At 46.2% G+C, this 24,261-nt stretch overlaps 1 protein-coding gene across 8 annotated transcripts in view; it reads left to right on the forward strand.

Moving 5' to 3' along the window:
• LOC140418616 (adhesion G protein-coupled receptor B2-like) overlaps positions 1-24,261 on the forward strand; it is a 1,340,408-nt gene that overhangs the window by 750,731 nt on the left and 565,416 nt on the right. For all 8 annotated transcript variants that reach the window (XM_072502156.1, XM_072502149.1, XM_072502159.1 and 5 more), the window contains one exon: positions 8,261-8,336. In XM_072502156.1, coding sequence (XP_072358257.1) covers positions 8,261-8,336 — 76 coding nt within the window. The remainder of the gene's footprint in view (positions 1-8,260; positions 8,337-24,261) is intronic.

The following is a 24,261-nucleotide window of genomic DNA, read 5'->3' on the forward strand; positions in this document are numbered from 1 at the left end:
CCGCCTTTAGAGAGGGAAGCATGAACAGATGGTAGCTGTGACACCTTGGTGGTGGTCTCCCCCGAGCTGTCCTCCAAGGTGATCTGTTGGGTAGCGGGGAGAATCTCCTGGATGGCCCAGCCCCATAGGTGGAAATCCTGCGAGAGAATGGACATGTGGTCAGTGTGAAGGAAGGATATTTTTGTCTGACATGACCAACTAACTTGAGATAGGTCATCTGGGTGAAGGGACAGTGGATCTTCACCTCTGCAACATAGGCCAACACCCCTGTGGATGACTGATCTCTCCTTGGCCAACCTTGCAATCTCCAGGGCCCAGCCTTCATAGAGGATGAGGACTTTGATATCCTGAACCCCACCACCAGTCTAGGTCCTTTCTTGCCTATTTTGGGCCAACTTGTCCTGCTGGGACAAAGAGGGGGCTTTGTGAGCTGCACGCTGATGCATCAGGCGGGAGTCTATGACAAGTGGCATGTGCAGCACCGCTCCTGGGCATGGAGGGGTTGTGTTGGTGGGTGCCAGGGAGTGCTGGCCACAGGCATGATGATATGCTGTGTAGGGCTGGGGGTGGGTGCTGGAGGTCAGGGGGTGGCAGGTGGGACTGATGCCAGGGGGCCGGTGATAACTTTGCCTTGCGGCCCGGTGGAGATCATTGGTCTTCTACCAGCATTGGAGAGGGGTCCTTCTCTTTACGCTGCCTGAACTGACGGTCGTTGCCACTGCCTCCCAGGTGGCACTGGTGGCCCCGTTGCTGGTCCTCCAACCCTCCCTCCCAGGGGAATGGGGTGTCCTGCCTCGCCTCCACGGCGTCCAGAAGCCTTGCCAGGTTGGCGTCCCCAAAGTGACCCGCAGATCTACGTGGTGCCGTGGCCATGTACTGCCTTGGAGTAAGTTCAGTGGAAGTGTTTATGAGCCGCTTCCCCCTGTTTAGCGGGTTCCGGCAAATCAGCTGGTGGGACAGCCAGTTCCGCCGTGAAACTCGTGGGGGATCACTTTTGGTACTAAGTGCTATTAAACATGGGCCGCAGTCTCGCCGATTTGGCCATCGGGAAGCACCCAGGAAATCACGCCCGATATGGCACTTAGCACGTTCCCATTAAATCATGCCCATTGTTTCAGATAGTTGTTTCTGGCACACTGTCCTTCAAACTAGGTTTTCAGGACGTGATTTCCGCTTTCCAGCCTGTTATGGTTTTCACTGTAGATTCATTCAGGTCATGGAAGTTTCAGAAATACATCAGCTTTTCTGGAGAAAACATGAGAGAGAGAGCAGATTCTTTCTCTTGAATGTCCCAGGACTCTGTTTTCCTTAAGCCTCTGGAAACCATTTCATTTAAATTTCATTCAGGCAGGATCCAATCACCACCTGTTATTGGGCAGAATGTGGCTTTTTGGCCAATTTATTGGCCACCAGCCAACCAACCAAACCGAGTCCCACCCCCATCTCTAAGGTACCACAGAGTCCAAAGCTTGCACCAGTAGCTGTGTTGCAACTTTTTGAATTCCTCATTCTCTCTGCTGCTTGATTTAAAGATACAGGTCCATTAATCACCTATAGATCAAAATGATAACCGCACAAAATAAATAAAGGGAAATAAGAGAATCATTAGGAAGGACCCTTACATTTACGACCATTACTACTCTCCTCTTCTAGGGAACATGAGTTAAAGCAAACTCACTTGATTTAAAGGTTAAATTTACAGCAATCACAGCCACTGCAGAAAAATAAATTGTTGAACTAAAATTCTGTGGGGTTTCTGTCAGTCAAAGAGGTTTTGTGGGTGACCATTTGAAAAACAAACATATGGGGCGGGATTCTCCGACCCCCCCGCCGGGTCGGAGAATCGCAGGGGGCGGCGTAAATCCCGCCCCCGCCGGCCGCCGAATTCACCGGCACCGGGGATTCGGCGGGGGCGGGAATCGCGCCGGTTGGCGGGCCCCCACCGGCGATTCTTCGGACCGCGATGGGACGAAGTCCCGCTGCTGTAATGCTGGTCCCGCCGGCGTGAATTAAACCACCTCCCTAACCGGCGAGACCAGGCAGCGCGAGCGGGCTCCGTGGTCCTGGGGGGGGCGCGGGGAGATTTGGCCCCGGGGGTGCTCCCACGGTGGCCTGCCTGGCCCGCGATCGGGGCCCACATATCCGCGGGCGGGTCTGTGCCGTGGGGGCACTCTTTCCCCTCCGCGTCGGCCATAGCCTCCGCAATGGCCGACGCGAAGGTGACCCCCCCCCCACGCATGCGCGGGGATGACGTCAGCAGCCGCTGACGCTCCCGCACATGCACGGACTTCCGCCGGCCGGCGGAATCCCTTCGGCCCCGGCTGGTGTGGCGCCAAATGCCTTCCACGCCAGCCGGTGGGACGACAACCACTCCTAGCCCCTAAAGGTGAGGGCTTGGCCCCTAAAGGCGCGGAGAAATCCGCACCTTTGGGGCGGCCCGACGCCGGAGTGGTTCATGCCACTCCATCCCGCCGGGACCAACCGCCCCGCTGCGTAGGGGATAATCCCGCCCATGTTATCTAAGTTCTCGAATTATTTAGAAAAATAAATGGGTGGACATAACCTCCGAGCCCCCTTTATAATGTTGATTAGGAGTTATTGCCATGTAGCAATATTACTTTCAAAGCTATGTGATGCTGGGTGACACTTTTAAATGGTGCAATGTTCCTTCACCATTCGGGTCTAATTTCAAACCCGACCTAGGCAGGTGAGATAAAACATTCTTCTCCCTGCCTACTGAAAAATGAAAAAGATAGCACTAACCACAATTTGCAGATGCTGATGTACTGGAAGAAGTGATTTTATGCTTATCGTCATACCCCTATCCACGTGGATGTGGTTTCAAGTCCTGTTCCTGAGTTGACTGGCAAACTGGGACTTCCGTACAGTGCTAAAAGCACCACATTCTTTACTGGATGAGATGTTTTTAAGAGTCCACTCAAAGCCTTATCTGTTGCACAATGGGTCAATGGAATAGTTATGGTAATGAGTGTTATGAATCATGTGCTTGAATTTTATGTTACGCATTCCAACCCAAATGGACGTAAAATTGCGCAAACTTATTTCAGGCCTGTGTCTCAATGTCATTGCGCATGCATTCAATTTTGAAGTTACTGATTAGAGGGTCAATTAAGGTAATTAAAAAGCCTACTGAACTTCCGGTGGCGGCCATGGAGGAGTAGGCCGCACATTTGACAGCTCCCGCCTGTGACGGACGTTTGGACCTTTTTCCCCCCGGGTTTTTCCGGATTTTATGGGATAAACGAGTGAGACAGTGAGGCGAAATCCCCCACCGTTGTATGGAGAATTGGACCAGAAGTGACCGTGTAAGAGGACAAAGTCCTATAAGGAAGACGCGAGCAGAGCCGGCAACGCGGGAAAGCATTGCGGAGAGCAAGGACCGCGGGGAGACGGCACAGTGGTCAACGGGGCAGCTGGTGGAGTATTTTGAAGATTGCTTCGCCAAGCTGAAGAAGGATACGCTGGACCCGATTAAGGCATCGATTGATAAGTTGTGCAGTGTCTTGTGAGAGTACCTTTAAGAAATGGGTGTTTAAGAAATGTACCTTTAAGAAATGGGTGTTTACTACTGCAGTGATGTCAGAGAGTGGGTGGAGCTGGGCTGTCTGTCAGCTTTTTACTTTTGTTTTTGAGCAGGCTGCAGGGTGTGTTTTAGTTTTGTTTTCAGAGCTGGATAGCTGCAGTCACAGCCAGAAGATATATGAATCTCTCTCTGTAATCTAAAGACTGTAAATCGATCCTGGTGATTTAAAACTAAGAACAGTAGTGACTTTAACCAAATGTGCTTCTGTTGGAAGGTGTTTCTTCTGTCTTCTGGATGTTATTTGGGAAGCTATTAAGCATTACTTAGTGTTGTATTCTTTGGGGGTTGTATTTGAATTAATGGTTGCCAGGATGTTCACTGTATGTTTTAAAAAGGTTATCTTGAGTTCATAGAATTGATGCTCGATCGATAACTCCAGAAGCGAGATTGGAAGATAATTGAAGGCTTTATTGGACTAGATGTTTCCCCCAGCAGCGCAGGTACAGAATGCAGCTGCTAGGGAGACACAGACTCTTATACTCCGCCTTACTGGGTGGAACCAGCAGGCAGGCTTCACCAATGACATTGCTGTCTCAGGTACCTCCCACACCAATGGTCTTACAGAATCAACCTGTGTACTGTTGTATACCGACTACCACAAGAATAAATATTGTTTTGCTTTAAAAAATACTTTTCCATTTCTGCTGTACCACACCTGTAGAGTGGGCCATGTGCTCCCCATACCACAATCTATTGAAAGTTGTGGGTCAGGTGAACTTCATGATACACTTTGGGGTTCTCTAAACCCTGACCCATAACAAATTGGGGGCTCGAGGGGGGATAAAAGTCTATCGATTGGATTGGCTTAGTGAACGTAAAGACAGTGAGTGGTGAGCATATTGTGGGTGCTTTTCAGGTGTGGTATTCTAGTTTAAGTGGGGAGTGTGTTGTGGACAATGGCTCTTTCAGAGGCTCTGAAGTTTCTGGGGGTGGGATCACACACAATACCTTACGGACAGAGACTAAATGCAGACTGTTAGATTTGGCAAAAACATTGCAGTTAACATTACTTGACAAAATGCGAAAAGATGAGGTAATTATGGTGGTGGCTAAGCATTTAAAGTTGCCTGAGATACAGTTTGACTCACTGGAAATAGCAACATTTTAGTTGTAAATTAAACAAATGGAAGATGAGAAAGAATCAAAACAGCTTAAATACGAAAGAGAAAGAGAGAGAGAGGAAAAAGAGAGAGAAGAAAGGAGAAAAGAAAGAATAGCCCTAGCAGAACAAAAAGAAAGAGAAAGGGAGGTACAGCTCAGGGAAAAAGATAAAGAGAGAGAGTTTGAACTTCAGAAAATTGACATGAAACATGACAGTCAGTTATAATTGGCAGAGGTAAAGGGAAACGTACAGTTGGATGATAGTGATGAGGATAGTGTGAAAGAGCGTCAAAGTCGAAGGCTTGGTGGGAATCTATTTAAATATGTCCAAGCAATGCCAAGGTTTGACGAGAAGGAGGTAGAAGCCTTTTTCATTTCATTTGAGAAGGTAGCTAAACAAATGAAATGGCCACAGGACATGTGGGTATTACTGATTCAAACAAAGCTGGTAGGTAGGGCTAGTGAAGTGTTTGCATCACTACTGGAGGAGGTATCTGGGACGTATGAGGAGGTGAAAAAATCCATCTTAGGTGCATATGAACTAGTGCCTGAAGCCAACAGACAAAGGTTTAGAAATTTAAGGAAAGAATTTGGTCAAACATACATTGAGTTTGAAAGGCTCAAACAGAGTAATTTTGATAGATGGATAAGGGCTTTGAAAATAGACCAAACGTATGAAGCTCTCAGAGAAATTATATTTTTGGAGGAGTTTAAAAATTCAATTCCTGATGTAGTGAGAACTCATGTGGAAGAGCAGAGGGTTAAAACTGCAAGATTAGCAGCAGAAATGGCAGATGATTATGAATTAGTTCATAAATCAAAGCGTGGTTTCCGACATCAGTTTCAGCCTGTGAGGGATAGAAACAGGGGACATCAGAAATACTCAAGTGGTAAAGGTGATCTGATGGGAGATAATAAGGAGAGTGTACCTCAGAATAAAAAAGAGATCCAGGAGTTTAGAAAAGGAATGAAAAGTTTCAAATGTTTTCACTATTATAAACTCGGCCATGTAAAGTCACAGTGTTGGTGGTTAAAGAAAAGCAGTGGGTAGGCTGATGTGGTAAAACAGGATGAGACAGTGGGGTTTGTTAAAGTGGTGAAGGAAAGCCCAAGTGAAGCGAAGGAGGTGCAAAAGAGTGTACAGCCTGATCAAGACGCGATTGATAAGAAGGTGCCAGATCTCTTTAAAGAATTTACTTGTGTGGGTAAAGTTTACTCATGTGTATCAGGAGGAGCAGGTAAAGAAGTCACAATTTTAAGAGATACGGGAGTTAGTCAATCTTTAATGGTAAGAGATGAGGAGTTATGTCGTCTGGGAAGAATGTTGCCAGAAAAGGTGGTAATATGTAGAATTCAGGGTGAGAGGAGTAGTGTTCAATTATATAAGGAAGGTTGGAATGTCCAGTGAAGTGTGGTGAAGTGATAGTAGGAGTAATAGAGAAACTATCTTGTACAGGAAAATGGTTTATCTAGGGTAATGATATAGCTGGATCGCAGGTGGAAATGATGCCTACTGTGGGCCAGTGCAAAATCAGACAACTGAAGTGTTGAAGGACAAATATTCTGGGATTTTTCCGGATTGTGTGGCAACAAGGTCGCAAAGTCACAGGTTAAGACAAGAGGAGAAATCAAAGAGTGAGGATGAAGTTGAAGTGCAATTATCAGAAACGATTTTTGATCAGATGGTTGAAAAAGAACAAGAACAGGTGGAGGATGAGGTGGATATTTTTAGTTCAGGAAAATTGGCGGAGTTACAACAAAAAGATATAGAAATAAAACGGATGTATCATAAAGCATGCAAAGAAGAGGAATCTGAGTGTATACCAGAGTGTTATTACTATAAAAGTGATGTCTTGATGAGAAAATGGAGACCTTTACATATGCAGGCGGATGAAAAGTGGTCAGAAGTTCATCAAGTAGTATTGCCGGTAGGGTATAGAAAGGAGGTGTTGCGAGTTGCACATGAGGTACCAGTGGGAGGTCATTTGGGAATAAGGAAAACTCAAGCTAAAATACAGAAACATTTTTATTGGCTGGGACTACATAAAGATGTAGTTAAATTTTGTCAATCATGTCACACATGTCAAGTGATAGGGAAACCTCAAGCAGTGATAAAACCAGCGCCCTTAATACCCATTCCAGCATTTGAGGAACCTTTTAAACGGGTCCTAATTGATTGCGTAGGTGTTAGCTATGTGGAGAGGCTGAATAGACTCGGACTGTTTTAATTAGAAAGACGGAGGTTGCGGGATAACCTGATAGAGGTCTACAAGATTATGAGGGGCATAGATAGAGTGGATGGGCAGACACTCTTTCCCAGGGTGGAGGGGTCAGTCACCAGGGGGCATAGGTTTAAGATCTGTGGGGTAAAGTTTAGAGGAGATGTGCGAGGCAGGTTTTTTACACAGATGGTGGTGAGTGCATGGAACGTGTTGCATGGGGAGGTTGTGGAAGCAGATACAATAACAGCGTTCAAAAGGCATCTTGACAAACACATGGATATGGAGGGATATGCCACAAGGAAGTGTTGAGGGGTTTTGGCAAAAGTTGGTATCATGACCGGTACAGGCTTGGAGGGCCGACGGACCTAGTCCTGTCCTATATTTTTTGTTCTTGCCTCAGATGTGGTGACCCTAAAGTTAAATCACCACCAGTCAGCTCTCAAAGGGGAGAGCAGCCTATGGTCCTCTGGGACTGGCAACATTTACATTACATTCTAATAGTGATATTCAGTCAAAGGTATGTAATTTGGTGTGAATTGCTTTGGCCCTCCCTGTCATCATGAAACTTGCTTTCATTCTCATATTGTAGCTGGAGCATTGTTCAGAGATTGTAGAGGGAGCTTGACTGCAGCTGATATATACTATATTAGAATCCCTACAGTGCAGAAGGAGGCCATTCAATCCAACATGCTGTACCGAGAAAGACCATCCCACCGAAGCCCACTTCGCTCCCCCTATCCTCTTAACCTAACCTGCGCATCCTTGGACACTAAGGGGCAATTTAGCACGACCATTCCACCTAACCACAATATTCTACCATACTGGAGCTCAGTACTGGCTTTGGGCAGTAAAAGTTCAAAACTACTTCATTCCCACAATAGTTTACTTCACAAATCTATTTTCAGTTTTTAATAGGATTCAGAGTAAAATGATGAATATTTTTTGAACATCCAGCATTTTGCACATTATTATTTTGGGGTTTTGTGAATATGTTTAACCTCCTAAGGGAGGTTTGGGAGAATTAAAAATCCTGAATTTCCTCCTTGAACATCTTCCCAAAGAGCATATCAGCATCATGTTACAAATCCCACAGATGAATTTCTCATGTCTCAATAGTTTCATATGGACTATTGCTTCTGTCACTAATGAGAATACTAATAGTGTTTTAAAATACTTCAATCAAAATATAAATGATCTTTATCAAAACGTGTCACTCAGCAATGTTCCATTATGTTGAGGTCGATATGTAAACAGTTGTTTTAATTTCCGTATACCTCACACCCAATTACCTAAAAGTAATTGCTTCACCCTATTATTTTTTACTGCATTTCAGAAATAGATGACTCAGCCTATTACATCATCGGAGCTGTGCTTTACCGGACGCTGGGTCTCATCTTGCCTGTTGCAAAGTAAGTGGGTACTGTCTACATTCCATGAGCCACTGGATGAATCAATGATAGATAAGTCGAACAGTGGCACCAGATAAACACTAGTTACTTCCAGTATCATTAGCAAAGAGGTTTGTCAGATATCAGTAATAGAATGTACCATGTGTTTATACCCTGCAATCCTTACATAAATATGCATTACATGTGACAATATTTAAATACCTCCAGTTCTTAGACCACGTTGATGGTATGATATGACTACTCTTCTTTTTTTTAAGAGTAGATTTTAACAAGAGCAAACTTAGCGATTGGCGAGAGTCATGTAACAGGGCGCAACAATTCAGATACTGCAGGAAAGCAGAGAAGAAACAAGGAAAGATTTTGGCTGTGAGTTTGGGTGGAGGTAGATGGATGGATAGGCGAGAGATAGGAGAGACTGGAAGATAGAGAAAATCTGATTGCAGATATCAAGATAAAACACTAAATTGAGAAACAGACACATTCAGTTAGAGGTAAAGGTAGAAAAACTTGAGTATTGGAAAGGGTGTGGAAAATGCATCAATGTTTCTTTCTAGTCAGAAATTTGATTTATTTTTAAGCTCACTAAAACTGTTAAGTTCCTCTGGGCTGCATGCCAAGTGGCTTTTTCAAGCCTTGTTCGTTTTCTTCAATACTTGCAAGAAGATAAAAGAAATACAGAATACTATATTAGTCTGCAAGCAGGAGCTGCCCTTTAAACATAAAGTGGAGCTGACCACATAACACAAGACAACTGAAAGTCATGAATGTTTCCTGACCAGTCAAGTTTTGTTTATTTATTTCCAAATGCTACACTCTAAACAAGCTAACTATTTTGTGGTAAGATGTTTCACCATTTTATGGTGCTATACCATTTCAAGTACTTATTTTATGCAGTGATCTAATTATACAATGGTTTAATTTTTGAGGTATTCTGAAGAACCAGCTGATTATGAAAGGTTAATCAAAGATTGTCTTCACTTTTTCCGAATAAGCCAAATTTATTCACCTGTGCCAACACCATTTAAGTGCATGCATTTTTTATTTGTTCGCAAAATGTGCACATCTCTGACAAGGCCAGAATTTATTGCCCATCCCTAATCACCCTTGAGAATGTGGTGAGCCACCTTTTTGAGCCACTTTTTTCCTTGTGGTGGAGGTACACCCTAAGTGCTGTCCGGAGGAAAGTCCAGGATTTTTACCCAGTGGTAATGAAGGAACGGCAAAATGTTCCCAAGTCAGTATTGTGTGGCTTGGAGGGGAACTTTTAGGTGGAGGTATTGTCATGCTTCTCATACATCTGCTACCCTTATCCTTCTTGATGGTAAAGATCACAGTTTGCTCTCATAGCTGTAAAAAGAGGGTTAACGAGTTTCTGCAGTGCATCTTGTAGATGGTACATAAAGCTTCCACTGGTGGAGGGAGTGAATATTTATTATGGTGAATGGGGTGCTGGTCAAGTGGGCTGCTTTGATCTGGATAGTGCTTTTTGTGAACTCTTGGAGCTTCACCCATCCAGGGAAATGTGACAAACTTTCCTGTTCATCATACTTCCCTGGATAAGTGCAGCTCCAACAGTACTCAAGAAGCTTGACACCATCCAGGAGAAAGCAGCCCACTTTATTTGCACTGCACCAACAAACTTCCACTCCATCTACTTGTGCACAGTAGCAGTAGTATGTACAATCTACGGGATCCACTGCAGGAACTCGCTAAGGTTTCTTGGATCGCTCCTTCCAAACCTCCGACCATTACCATCGATAAGGACAAGGACAGTAGCTACATGGCATTCCCACGACCTGGAAGTTCCCCTCGTAGCCAATCACCATCCAGGCTTTGAAATTTATCACAGTTCCTTCACTGTAGCTGAGTCAGAATCCCGGAACTCCCTCACTAATGAAACTGTGGGTCTCCTGTGCCACTTGTATGTCAGTGGTTCAAGAAGGAAGGACCACCTTCTTAAGGCCAATTAGGGATGGGCAATAAATGTTGGCCTAGCCAGTGAGCTCCACATCCCATGAATGAATTTTTACAAAGATCGTCACGGGACCACATGATGCGGGTGCGTGAATGGCAGCTTTCCCACTGGGAACTTATTAGGATGATGAATTTGCCTTCCTCAGGAAGGAGCAGCGCTCCGAAAGCTAGTGACATCGAAACAAACCTGTTGGACTTTAACCTGGTGTTGTAAGACTTCTTACTGTGCTGTCCTTTTAGCATCCAGACGACTTACAAAAAACATGTTTTCACAGAGGCACATCAGGTTAAAGTCACTACTCAGAACATTTATAATTCTGAATCCACCAAATGATCAAGAGATAGTCTTCTCATGGCAGAGAGAACAGCAGTACACCTGCTTTGTCTGGCTTCAGCTCCAACACTGAAAAACGAAACCAAAAAGACACAGACACACCCAAGCTTTTCTCAAAGTGAAAATAAAAAACAGAGCCAGAGCTCAGCTCCACCCAAACTCTGATATCACTGCAGTAACATGAGCAGCCAAACATTTTTTAAAACAACATTCTCATGACACCTCCCCGCAAGAAAAAAAAATAAACCATCAACCTCAAGATGGTTTCATTTTTCACCTTTTCACGATCCTTTAAGAAATGCACACAGTAAATGTACGTTTTCGTTTCAAAAAACAACACACACAAACAGGTATAATAATATAGTCCATTTTTTTTTCGTTCTTCTTCCTCCAACTGAAATTCTTCTCGATTGACCATCTCTTTGAACAAGAAAACCTCTGTACGATCCATCCATTTCTCTACGCCTCGGCATGTCTCTAAAGTCAGATACTTTAGTTCAATCTGATCACAGAGTCCCTTGTAATTTTCCAACACAGGAGCATTGGTTATCACAGCTTTCAGGCCGTCAAATGCCTGTTGAAAGTCTGCTGTCCACTGAAATTGTCGACGTTTCTTCAGCAAGTCCATCAGTGGAGCAACCATGCTACAAAAGTTTTCACCAATGATCGATTAAATCCACTCATGCCAAGAAACTTAGGGGCAGCACGGTAGCCTTGTGGATAGCACAATTGCTTCACAGCTCCAGGGTCCCAGGTTCGATTCTGGCTTGGGTCACTGTCTGTGCGGAGTTTGCACATCCTCCCCGTGTGTGCGTGGGTTTCCTTCGGGTGCTCCGGTTTCCTCCCACAGTCCAAAGATGTGCGGGTTAGGTGGATTGGCCATGATAAATTGCCCTTAGTGTCCAAAATTGCCCTTAGTGTTGGGTGGGGTTGCTGGGTTGTGGGGATAGGGTGGCGGTGTTGACCTTGGGTAGGGTGCTCTTTCCAAGAGCTGGTGCAGACTCGATGGGCCGAATGGCCTCCTTCTGTACTGTAAATTCTATCTAAATCGCATTATTTCCCTTCGTCTCGAGGGTATCGGAAACTCCTCAACGAAAGTGACTTGGGCTTTTCCAAATTCACTTTTGGCTAGGTTTATCACCAAACCCATCTCCTAAAGTCGATCCAATAACTCCATCAGATGTTTTAAATGTTCTTTCCATGTCTGGCTGAAAATTACCAGATCATCGATGTATACAGCACAATTGGGTAATCCTGAAAGGACTTTGTTAGTTAACCATTGAAATGTGGCTGGGGCGTTTTTCATGCCAAATGGCATAACTTTGAATTGGTATATTCCATCTGGAGTCACAAAAACTGAAATCTCCTTCACCCTTTCGGATAAAGGTACCTGCCAGTAACCTTTAAGTAAATCCAGTTTGGAAATAAAAGCTGATTTTCCCACTTTCTCAATGCAATCCTCCAAATGTGGGATAGGATAAGAGTCCGTTCTTATAACTGCATTAACCTTTCTATAGTCCACACACAACCATTGGGTACCGTCTGGTTTAGGCACTATCACTATGGGTGAGATCCATTGGCTGCAACCCACTTCAATTCTGGCATTTTTAAGCATACTCTCAATCTCTTTGTTAATCTGTGCCAATTTTAAAGGGTTAAGTCTATGGATGTTTGATTGGAATAGCATTTCCCACATCTACATCATGTTAGCCATTTTAGCACTTCCCAATTTATCTCTACAAACCTGCACACGTGATATTAATAACTCTTTCAGGTCAGTTTGTTTTACCTCTGGAAGGTAACTCAACAATTTATCCCAATTTTTAACAACATCCTCATTTTCCAATTTAATTTGAGGTATGTCAAATTCACAGTCATCTGGATTTGGTTTGTCACTTTGAGTTAGAATCATTAAAACCTCCTTTTTCTCTCCTTCCCTTTCAAAGACTCTTTTAAGCATATTCACATGACAGACTCGGTGAGTCTTCCTTCTATCTGGTGTTTGTACCACATAATTCACCTCACTTAATTTACTTTCAATCTGATAAGGTCCACAAAACCTTGCTTTTAAAGGTTCACCTCCCACTGGTAATAACACTAAAACTTTTATCTCCAATGGCAAAACTACGAACTTTGGATTTCTTGTGCACTACCCATTTAATCACATTTTGTGCAACTTTTAAATATTGCCTAGCCAATTCACCGGCTCTATTTAATCGTTCCCTAAAATTTGACACATAATCCAACAATGTAATTTCTGATTTCTCACTCACCAATTTTACCTTAATCAATTTAAGTGGTCCTCTGACTCATGACCAAAAATTAGTTCAAAAGGACTGAATGGACTGAATTGGGTTGATTCATTAGGTGCACCCCTAATTGCAAACAGTACGAATGGAATTCCTTTATCCCAATCCTCTGGATAATCGTGACAATCAGCCCTCAACATTGTGTTTAATGTCTGATGCCACCTTTCTGACGCTCCCTGCGATTCTGGATGGTACGCAGTTGATTTAAATTGTTTTATTCCTGAGCTATCCATAACTTCTTTGAATAACCTTGAGGTAAAATTTGACCCTTGATCCGATTGTATTTCTGTGAGTAGTCCATATCCAGTAAAGAATTTAAGTAATTCCTCCACAATCTTTTTAGCTGTAATATTATGTACTGCAATGGCCTCTGGAAACCGAGCAGACACATCCATTATAATCAAAAGATATAGGGCGGGATTCTCCCCTACCCGACGGGGCGGGGGGTCCCGGTGCCAAGGAGTCGCGTGAACCACTCCGGCGTCGGGCTGCCCCAAAGGTGCGGAATCCTCCGCACCTTCAGGGGCTAGGTCAGCGCTGGAGTGGTTTGCACCACGCCGGTTGGCGGGGAAGGGGCATAGCGCCACGCCAACCAGCACCGAAGGACCTCCGCCGGCCGGCGCGAGTTGGCGCATGCGCAGGAGCGCCAGCGTGTGCTGGCGTCACCCAGCGCATGCGCAAGAGGGGTTCATCTCCGCGTCGGCCATCGCGGAGAACCACAGCGGCCGACATGGAACAATAGAGTGCCCCCACTGCACAGGCCCACCTGCGGATCGGTGGGCCCCTATCGCGGACCAGGCTATCTTGGGGGACCCTCCCCCGGCGCCCCACTGAGGACCCCGGAGGCCGCTCGCGCAACCAGGTACCGCCGGCAAATACCTGGTGTGATATACGCCGGCTGGACTGGCCAGAAACGGGCGGCCACTCGGCCCATTGCCGGCCGGAGAATAGCCGGCGGGGGGGCTGCTGTCAGCGGCCGCCGACCAGCGCGGCGCGATTCCCCCTCCCGCCAAATCCTCGGCGGCGGAGAACTCGGCAGCCGGCGGGGGTGGGATTCACGCCGCCCCCCGCCGATTCTCCGACCCGGCGGGGATCGGAGAATCCCGCCCTTTGATTCCCACTTTTTGTTTTAGGAAGCGGTCCTACGCAATCAATTAGGACCCTTGTAAAAGGTTTCTCAAATGCTGGAATGAGTATTAAGGGTGCTGGTTTTATCAATGCTTGAGTTTTCCCCATCACTTGACATGTGTGACATAATCGACAAAATGTAACTACATCTTTACGTAGTGCAAGCCAAAAAAAATGTTTCTGTATTTTATCTTGAGTTTTCCTTATTCCCAAATGACCTCCCACTGGTAGCTCATGTGCAACTCGCAACACCTCCTTTCTATACCCTACTGGCAATACTACTTGATGAACTTCTGCCCACTTTTCATCCGCCTGCATATGTAAAGGTCTCCATTTTCTCATCAACACATTACTTTTACGGTAATAACACTCTGGTATACACTAAGATTCCTCTTCGTTTTATTTCTGTATCTTTTTGTTGTAACTCCGCCAAATTTCCTGAAATAAAAATATCCGCCTCATCCTCCACCGGTTCTTGTTCTTTTTCAACTATCTGATCAAAAATCGTTTCTGATAATTGTACTTCAACTTCATCTTCACACTTTGATTTCTCCTCTTGTCTTAACCTGTGACTTTGCAACCTTGTTACTACACAATCCGGAAAAATCCCAGGATATTCGTCCTTCAACACTTCAGTTGACTGATTTTCCAATGGCTTATCAACCACAGCATGCATCACTCCCACCTGCGATCCAGCTATATCATTACCCAAGATAAACTGTATTCCTAGACAAGATAGTTTATCTATTACTGGTCTAACAATGTAGTTCACCTGACCCACAACTTTTAATAGATTGTGGTATGGGGAGCACACGGCCCACTCTACAGGTGTCGACCAGCAGAAATGGAAAAGTATTTTTTAAAGCAAAACAATATTTATTCTATGAACTCAAGTTAACCTTTTTGAAACATACAGTGAACATCTTAGCAACCATTAATTCAAATGCATCCCTCAAAGAATACAACACTAAGTAATGCTTACGCTGTCCTTTTAACATCCAGAAACTTACAAAAAACATAACCTTTAACAGAAGCACATCAGGTTAAAGTCACTACTCAGAACATTTATAATTCTGAATCAACCAAATGATCAAGAAATCGTCTTCTCATGGCAGAGAGAACAGCAGTATACCTGCTTTGACTGGCTTCAGCTGCAATACTGAAAAACGAAACCAAAAAGACACAGACACACCCAAGCTTTTCTCAAAGTGAAAATAAAAAACAGAGCCAAAGCTCAGCTCCACCCACACTCTGCCATCATTGCAGTAACATGAGCAGCCAACCATTTCTTCAAGCGACATTCTCCTGACATTATTCATACTCTTAGAGTGTGGAGAATGGTCCGCCAACTAGAAGGGAGATCTAAGCTAAAATAAAACTGGCGGCACGAGTTCCTGAAATCTGTTGTTCTAAATTCATTCTGCCTTGTTTGTTTATTTCAGCAGTACTCTAGTTTAAATGAAGCAGGGTGAGCCTTGTTTAACAACTCAAACTCAAAACTCTTAGCAGCTTAAAACTGGGCATCCATGAGGTGTTTGGACCATCAGCAGCAGCAAACTTGTTTTCCACCACAATCTTACCTCATAAAATTGGTTGTTTCTACATTTGCAATAATTCTTGTTCTGTACTGAACCTGTTTTTAAAAATTTAGAATACCCAATTGTTGTTTTTTTCAATTATGGGGCAATTTAACATGGCCAATCCACCTACCCTGCATATCTTTAGGTTGTGAGAGTGAGACCCACACAGACATGGGAGAATGTGCAAACGCCAAATAGACAGTGACCCGGAGCCGGGATCGAATCCAGGCCACAGCACCGTAGGCAGCAGGGCTAACCACTGCGCCGCCATTCCGCCCTACTGTACCTGTTTTGAACATCTGTGGCATCATTGTACAAAATTGAAAAATCTAAGAAAAAAGTATATTTTTTAAAAGATGGTGGGAAAGCTTTGGGAGTTTGGGGCAGATTCACTCTCTGCAGAATTCCCAGCCTGTGACCTCTTGCCACAACACATATGTGCTAACCCAATTAAATCTCTGGTCAATGGTAACTCCCCAGGATGTTTATGGTGGGAAATTCAGCAATATCAATGCCATTGAATGTCAAGGAGAGATAGTTAGATTCTTCCTTGTTGGAAATGATTGTTGCCTCGCACTTGTGTGCTACAGATGTTACTTGCCACTCATCAGCCTAAATGTTGACCAGGTATTCAGCTAAAATCTGGATTGTCTGGTATATAATCAGATTAATGGCCATCTTATTGTAGAGTGAGAGATCTGCCAGGCAAATAGATAAGATTGTGGTGGAATACAATGTTGCTGCTGCTGCTGGTCAAAGAGCCTCATGGTTGCCCAGTTTCGAGCTGAGTTTGAGTTTTGAGTTGTTAAAAAGGCATACCCTACTACCTTTAAACTATGATGTGGCGATGCCGGCGTTGGACTGGGGTGAGCACAGTAAGAAGTCTTACAACACCAGGTTAAAGTCTAACAGGTTTGTTTCGAATCACTAGCTTTCGGGAGCACTGCTCCTTCCTCAGGTGAATGAAGAGGTGGGTTCCAGAACAACTATATATATAGACAGAGTCAAAGATGCAATACGATACTTTGAATGCAAGTCTTTGCAGGTAATTAAGTCTACAGGTCCAGGTGGAGCAACTGGAGAGAGGGATAATCACAGGTTAAAGAGGTGTGAATTGTCTCAATTCGAAACAAACCTGTTGGACTTTAACCTGGCGTTGTAAGACTTCTTACCTTTAAACTATAAATTGGTGATATAAAAGACAGTATTTGTTGAAGCTTTTCATCATGCAGTCATCAGGACCATAAGAATACAAATCCAAAACAAGCAACAGATTTATACTGTATGAGAAGAGATTGTTGATTGGTTGGAAACTGATTGGTAAAGATGTTCCATGGAGAATGCACCATTTGCTGGTGACTCACAGTTAACTGCCAAGCATTGTTTTAAATTTAAACCTGGCAGCTTGCCTCTGATTGGTCAAGGCATTGCTCTGAGTAATAAACCAGCAAATGGTTGTCGCTTATTTTGGTTAGCTGAAATAGGCACAATGTGTGTACATGTACTTTCTGTGTTCAAAAAAAATGGCCCTGTCTTAATATATGTAGCTTCCAGTGCATGTAAATGAACCACACTGCAAGACCTACTGACAAATTGGTTGCCGGCGTAATTCTTCGCACACTGAGAACTATTTGGCAAATGTTGCCCATTCGTAGAATCATATCTAACATTGGATACTTTGAGTTTTGCAAGCATGGGCTGGTTATGTAAAGTCTGTACCTTGCTCGTTGTGAACAATGGAAGGGACATGTTTAATATGATCTGCCATTTTTGAGACAAATGGCTACATGCCTCGCATTACACTGGAATAAAAACAGAAAATGCTGGATAAACTCAGCAGATCTGGCAGCATCTGTGGGGAGAGATGATGACATGAATTATGAGCTTATGAAAGTGCACTATTCTTTTCAACTGTGTCGTGTTGGGTGTTCTGATGTACAAACGATCCAACACGGCTGGAGATGGTGTAACTCAATTTTATTAACTACTCAACTGTAACAGCACACTGCTAACTTGGATACGTGCATTACCAGCTAATCTGTGGACCCTGTCCTATTACTATATGGGTGAGGCACTCAGCACATGGTGAATGTCTGAGTGGCAGGCTCTGAGCTGGGTGCTCTGAGTTGGCTGCTGCTGGAATCCGCGGGAACTGTAGTGTCCCCTGTTTTTATAGTGCATGTGCTCTCACTGGTGATTGGCTGCGATGTTGTGTGTGTGTTGGTTGGTCCTACTGCATGTCCATCAGTGTGTGTTTGATTGCACCATGATATGCTGATCTAAATATCATGACAAACTGTACTTTCCATGTTTGTGTGTGTGGCTTTGCTAGTGAGTGCCGTAGCGTTAGATTCTTCTGTAGCACTCACTCACACAGTCACACACACTGGCACTGAAAGTCTTATACTTTCACGTGCAAACACAGTACATGTGCATAATGGCACATTTAAGTTACTTTATGGCTTTTGTAAGGGCCCCGAAGAATCCAGCACGAGTTTTAAGGATACAAAATAATAAAGTTTATTTACTATAACGATATATACATAGTAGTAGTAGTAGCAGTAACTTCCCTTGCTACCTTCTCCTTCCTCTTGGTTCCTGGACTGGCCAGCTTATTTATAGTAGGAGTTTCTCCGCCCCCCTCATTGGGGAAGTTCATACTCCCATAGGATTGTGGGATAATCATTAGTCCCCAGCCAATCGTCAGTAGGCAGGTTATAACATCCCTCCCCCCCAAAGTCCAAGGAATCCACCATAGGCCCTGGCGAAGGAAGGCGTCAAACTCGTTTGGCCGCAGGCCGGACGCCATTTGCACGCGGCGCTGGATCAGGCGGCGTATAACGAGACGGAGACCGGCGCTTCCGTGATGAACGGCGCGGTTGTACATCCACGGCCTGTGGACCTGAGGATTCCCCCTCTGATTCATCCTGTGTCTCCATCTCGGAGTCAGAGTCTGCTGCCTCCGTCATGTCAGCGTCTCTGTCCCCATTCGGTCCCGTCATGACCTGCGCAGGCTTTGAGTGAGGCACCAGTGGAAGATTTGGAGGACTACCGTCCCTTGTTTCTGGTCTTTGCCGCTGTTGAACTGAGCTCCGGGGGCGGGGAATCTTTTGCGGGGATGATCTTCTGGACCGGACGTGGTCTACATGTTTTCGCTGGAGACGACCCTGGGCTTGCACTTGGTACGATATAGGGCCCGTTTTGCGAAAGATTACCCCAGGAACCCATTGGGCACCACCAGCAAAATTCCGCACGAATACTGGGTCACCGGGCGCAAACTGCCGAATCGGACGATGCTGAGACAATCCCGGTCCCTGCCGTTCTTGTGTGCGGCGTACTTTTGCGCCAATGTCCGGGAAGACCATACTAAGGCGGGTGCGAAGTCTCCAGCCCATTAGGAGTTCTGCAGGAGCTACCCCAGTCACTGTATGGGGGGTGGTCCTGTACGTAAACAAAAACCGAGCCAGTCTCGTGTCCATTGATCCAGAAGCCTGCTTCTTTAGGCCTCTTTTGAATGTTTGCACTGCACGCTCTGCCAACCCATTTGAAGCCGGGTGGTAAGGGGCAGTGCGGATATGGCGGATGCCGTTCATCTTTGTAAACCTAGCAAACTCCTCACTCGTGAATGGAGTGCCATTATCCATGACCAGCACCTCGGGGAGGCCATGCGTGCTAAATGATAAACGCATTTTTTCAATTGTTGCGCAGGACGTTGTCCCCTGCATCTTATGCACCTCCAGCCATTTGGACTGGGCGTCAATTAGTAGAAGGAACATGGATCTCTGAAAAGGGCCTGCGAAATCTGCATGTAAGCGTGCCCAAGGCCGCCCTGGCCATTCCCAGTGATGTAGGGGCGCGGCCGGCGGAAGCTTCTGATGCTCCTGGCAAATGGAGCAGTTTTGGGCCACCTTCTCAATGTCGGTGTCGAGGCCTGGCCACCAGACATAACTCCGGGCCAACATTTTCATCTTGGTCACGCCCGGATGCCCATTGTGCAAGTCTGATAATATCAGCTCCTGGCCTTTTTCCAGGACAACCACACGCGTCCCCCACAAGAGGATGCCGTCTTCCACGCTGAACTCTGACAGCTTAGAGGAAAATGCCCGTAACTCGCCTGGGAGCTGTCTATGCTGCCCACCATACAGGACTATGTGCCGAACCTTTGACAGGACTGGCTCCGTCTGGGTCCACTCACGGATCTGTGATGCCGTGACAGGCAAGGTGTCCATAAAATTTAGGGTTGCGACCACCTCACCGGTCGTGGGGGTCGACATGGGGCCGGTTGATAAAGGCAATCGGCTCAGTGCGTCGGCATTTGCTATCTGCGTACCTGGTTTGTGCTCCAGAGAATACTCATATGCAGCAAGCAACAAAGCCCAGCGCTGGATCCGTGCAGAAGCAATGGGCGGTATCGGCTTATCCTCTCTGAAGAGTCCCAGCAGGGGCTTATGATCAGTCACGATAGTGAAATGGCGGCCGTACACATACTGGTGGAAGCGTTTCACCGCGAAAACCACTGCCAGGCCCTCCTTCTCGATCTGCGCGTACTTCTTCTCCGCTGCAGTCAATGTGCGGGAGGCGAAAGCTATCGGTCGCTCGGCCCCGTTCTCCATCTTGTGGGACAGGACAGCCCCAATACCATACGGGGATGCATCACATGTGACGAGCAAAGGCTTTCCCGGATCATAGTGGGTTAGTAACCCAGACGACGGCAATTGTTGCTTTACCCGCCGGAAAGCGGGTTCTTGCGGCTGACCCCAAACCCAGGTGTGATTTTTCTTTAGCAGCAGGTGTAAGGGGGCCAGCGTCGTTGCCAGATTGGGGAGGAACTTCCCGTAATAGTTTACGAGACCGAGAAAAGAACGAAGATGCGAAGTGTCAGTCGGGGTGGGGGCATGTTGAATTGCACGCACCTTCTCTGCGACGGGGTGCAGACCCTCGCGGTCCACCCGATAACCTAGGTAGACTACTTCTTTTGCCAAAAATACGCACTTTGTGTGACGTAAACGGACTCCAGCCTCCGAAAGGCGTTTAAGGACAGCCTCCAGATTTTCCAAATGCTCTTGCTCCGACGTCCCTGTAATCAACACGTCATCTAGGTAGACAGCCACACGTGGTAAACCTCTCAAAATGCCCTCCATAACACGTTGAAAAATTGCGCAGGCAGAGGATACTCCAAAGGGCAACCGTGTATATTCATACAGGCCCCGGTGTGTGTTAATTGTTACATATGGTCGGGAGGCAGGGTCCAGCTCCAACTGCAGGTAGGCGTGACTCATATCTAATTTTGTGAATGAGAGTCCGCCTGCAAGTTTCGCGTAGAGATCCTCTATGCGAGGCATTGGGTATCGGTCGAGTCGGGAAACTGTATTCACTGTAAGTTTATAGTCGCCACACAAGCGAACTGTGGCATCTGGCTTCATTACTGGCACAATTGGTACTGCCCAGTCAGCAAAACGGACAGGTCTGATAATACCCAAACTCTCCAAACGAGTGAGCTCCCCTTCTACCTTCTCGAGCAAAGCGTAAGGCACTGGGCGCGCCCGGAAATAGCGCGGTGTGGCTCCTGGTTCAACTTGGATACGGGCTACGGCCCCTTTTATTTTCCCCAGACCAGGCTGGAATACCTCTGGGTATTGTCCTAGCACCTCAGTCAACCCTCCAGAAACTGTTTGGAGGATGTGCTGCCATTGCAACCGCAAATGGCGCAACCAGTCCCGACCCAACAGGCTGGGCCCATGGCCACGCACTACAATAAGTGGGAAACGCCCCTCCTGGCATCCATAGACAACAGGGGTCATTGTAGTTCCTGCAATGTCCAGTGGTTCCCCCGTGTAGGTGGCCAACCTGGCCTGTGAGTCAGTTAGTGTAAGGGTCTGTATACCCTGCTTGATGCGGTCGAATGTCCTCTGGGCGATCACGGAGACCGCTGCGCCAGTATCCAACTCCATCTCCAGCGGGTGGCCATTGACCCGTACTGTCACCTTAATGGGGGCCACACGGGGAGCTGCCACACAATGCAGCTGCAGGCAGTCGTCCTCCGTCTCCACGTCCTCAGGAGTGGTCGCCGCAGGTTCATCCACATGGAAGGTACGGCCTCTGGGCTGGTCCCAGTTACGGCCCCTGGGCTGGTCCCAGTTTCGGTCGGAACGACGGCGCCTCTGGCGTCCCCAGGACCGCCGTCCGCGACGGGGTCGGCGCCTACAAGTCTGACACGGACATGGCTCCTCATCCATTGGCTCTGGAGAAGGCTCCCTTCGGGGAGGAATGTCCGATGGCCACTGGCGTCGGTCTGGTCGTTGCCTCGCCCAAGGTACCGCAGGAGTGCGGGGGGACGTTTTTGGGCGGAAAGGGTTTCGCCCCAAGGCATGCACTTCCATTCCCTGTAGCTCCTGTACTCCTCGCTCTGCGCTCTCTCGGGACAAGACTATTTGTATTGCCTGTTGAAAAGTCAATGTTGGCTCCGCTAACAACAAAGAACGAAGAACAAAGAAATGTACAGCACAGGAACAGGCCCTTCGGCCCTCCAAGCCCGTGCCGACCATACTGTCCGACTAAACTACAATCTTCTACACTTCCTGGGTCCGTATCCTTCCATTCCCATCCTATTCATATATTTGTCAAGATGCCCCTTAAATGTCCCTATCATCCCTGCTTCCACTACCTCCTCCGGTAGCGAGTTCCAGGTACCCACTACCCTCTGCATAAAAAACTTGCCTCGTACATCTACTCTAAACCTTGCCCCTCTCACCTTAAACCTATGCCCCCTAGTAATTGACCCCTCTACCCTGGGGCAAAGCCTCTGACTATCCACTCTGTCTATGCCCCTCATAATTTTGTATACCTCTATCAGGTCGCCCCTCAACCTCCTTCGTTCCAGTGAGAACAAACCGAGTTTATTCAACCGCTCCTCATAGCTTATGCCCTCCATACCAGGCAACATTCTGGTAAATCTCTTCTGCACCCTCTCTAAAGCCTCTACATCCTTCTGGTAGTGTGGCGACCAGAATTGAACACTATACTCCAAGTGTGGCCTAACTAAGGTTCTATACAGCTGCAACATGACTTGCCAATTCTTATACTCAATGCCCCGGCCAATGAAGGCCAGCATGCCGTATGCCTTCTTGACTACCTTCTCCACCTGTGTTGCCCCTTTCAATGACCTGTGGACCTGTACTCCTAGATCTCTTTGACTTTCAATACTCTTGAGGGTTCTACCATTCACTGTATATTCCCTACCTGCATTAGACCTTCCAAAATGCATTACCTCACATTTGTCCGGATTAAACTCCATCTGCCATCTCTCCGCCCAAGTCTCCAGACAATCTAAATCCTGCTGTATCCTCAGACAGTCCTCATCGCTATCCGCAATTCCACCAACCTTTGTGTCGTCTGCAAACTTACTAATCAGACCAGTTACATTTTCCTCCAAATCATTTATATATACTACAAAGAGCAAAGGTCCCAGCACTGATCCCTGTGGAACACCACTGGTCACAGCCCTCCAATTAGAAAAGCATCCCTCCATTGCTACCCTCTGCCTTCTATGGCCTAGCCAGTTCTGTATCCACCTTGCCAGTTCACCCCTGATCCCGTGTGACTTCACCTTTTGTACTAGTCTACCATGAGGGACCTTGTCAAAGGCCTTACTGAAGTCCATATAGACAACATCTACTGCACTACCTGCATCAATCATCTTAGTGACCTCCTCGAAAAACTCTATCAAGTTAGTGAGACACCCAACTTTCTCTGGGTGGCCGCATTGTTAATACCGCAAACCAAACGGTCGCGTAACATTTCTGACAAGGTCTCACCATAGTCACAGTATTCCGCAATCCCGCGTAGCCTGGATAAAAAATCGGCAAGGGATTCTCCAGGGGTCCTCTCAGCGGTATTAAACCGGTAACGCTGGACTATCGTGGACGGGGTTGGGTTAAAGTGTTGCCCCACTATATTCACAAGTTCGTCAAACGTTTTGCTGTCCGGCGCAGCTGGGTACGTAAGGCTCCTAATCACCCCAAACGTATGCGGCCCGCAGGCGGTGAGCAATATGACCACCTGGCGCTCGTTTTCAGTGATATTGTTTGCCCGGAAATAGTAACGCATCCGTTGCGTGTACTGGTTCCAGCTTTCCAGCGCAGCATCAAAAACATCCAAACGTCCGTACAGAGGTATGGTATAATAGAAAACAACTTCCAACCTGTATCCAACAAAAATCCAGGGAGGTGGCTTCAGCAGTGTAGACAGCTATTCACTTTTACCTTCGTCGCCAGTTTTGTAAGGGCCCCGAAGAATCCAGCACGAGTTTTAAGGATACAAAATAATAAAGTTTATTTACTATAACAATATATACATAGTAGTAGTAGTAGTAGTAGTAGTAGTAGTAGTAGTAGTAGTAGTAGTAGTAGTAGTAGCAGTAACTTCCCTTGCTACCTTCTCCTTCCTCTTGGTTCCTGGACTGGCCAGCTTATTTATAGTAGGAGTTTCTCCGCCCCCCTCATTGGGGAAGTTCATACTCCCATAGGATTGTGGGATAATCATTAGTCCCCAGCCAATCGTCAGTAGGCAGGTTATAACAACGGCTTTGTTTTTAAATTAAT

Source organism: Scyliorhinus torazame, chromosome 1 (assembly GCF_047496885.1).
Source record: "Scyliorhinus torazame isolate Kashiwa2021f chromosome 1, sScyTor2.1, whole genome shotgun sequence".
Lineage (NCBI taxonomy): Eukaryota > Metazoa > Chordata > Chondrichthyes > Carcharhiniformes > Scyliorhinidae > Scyliorhinus > Scyliorhinus torazame.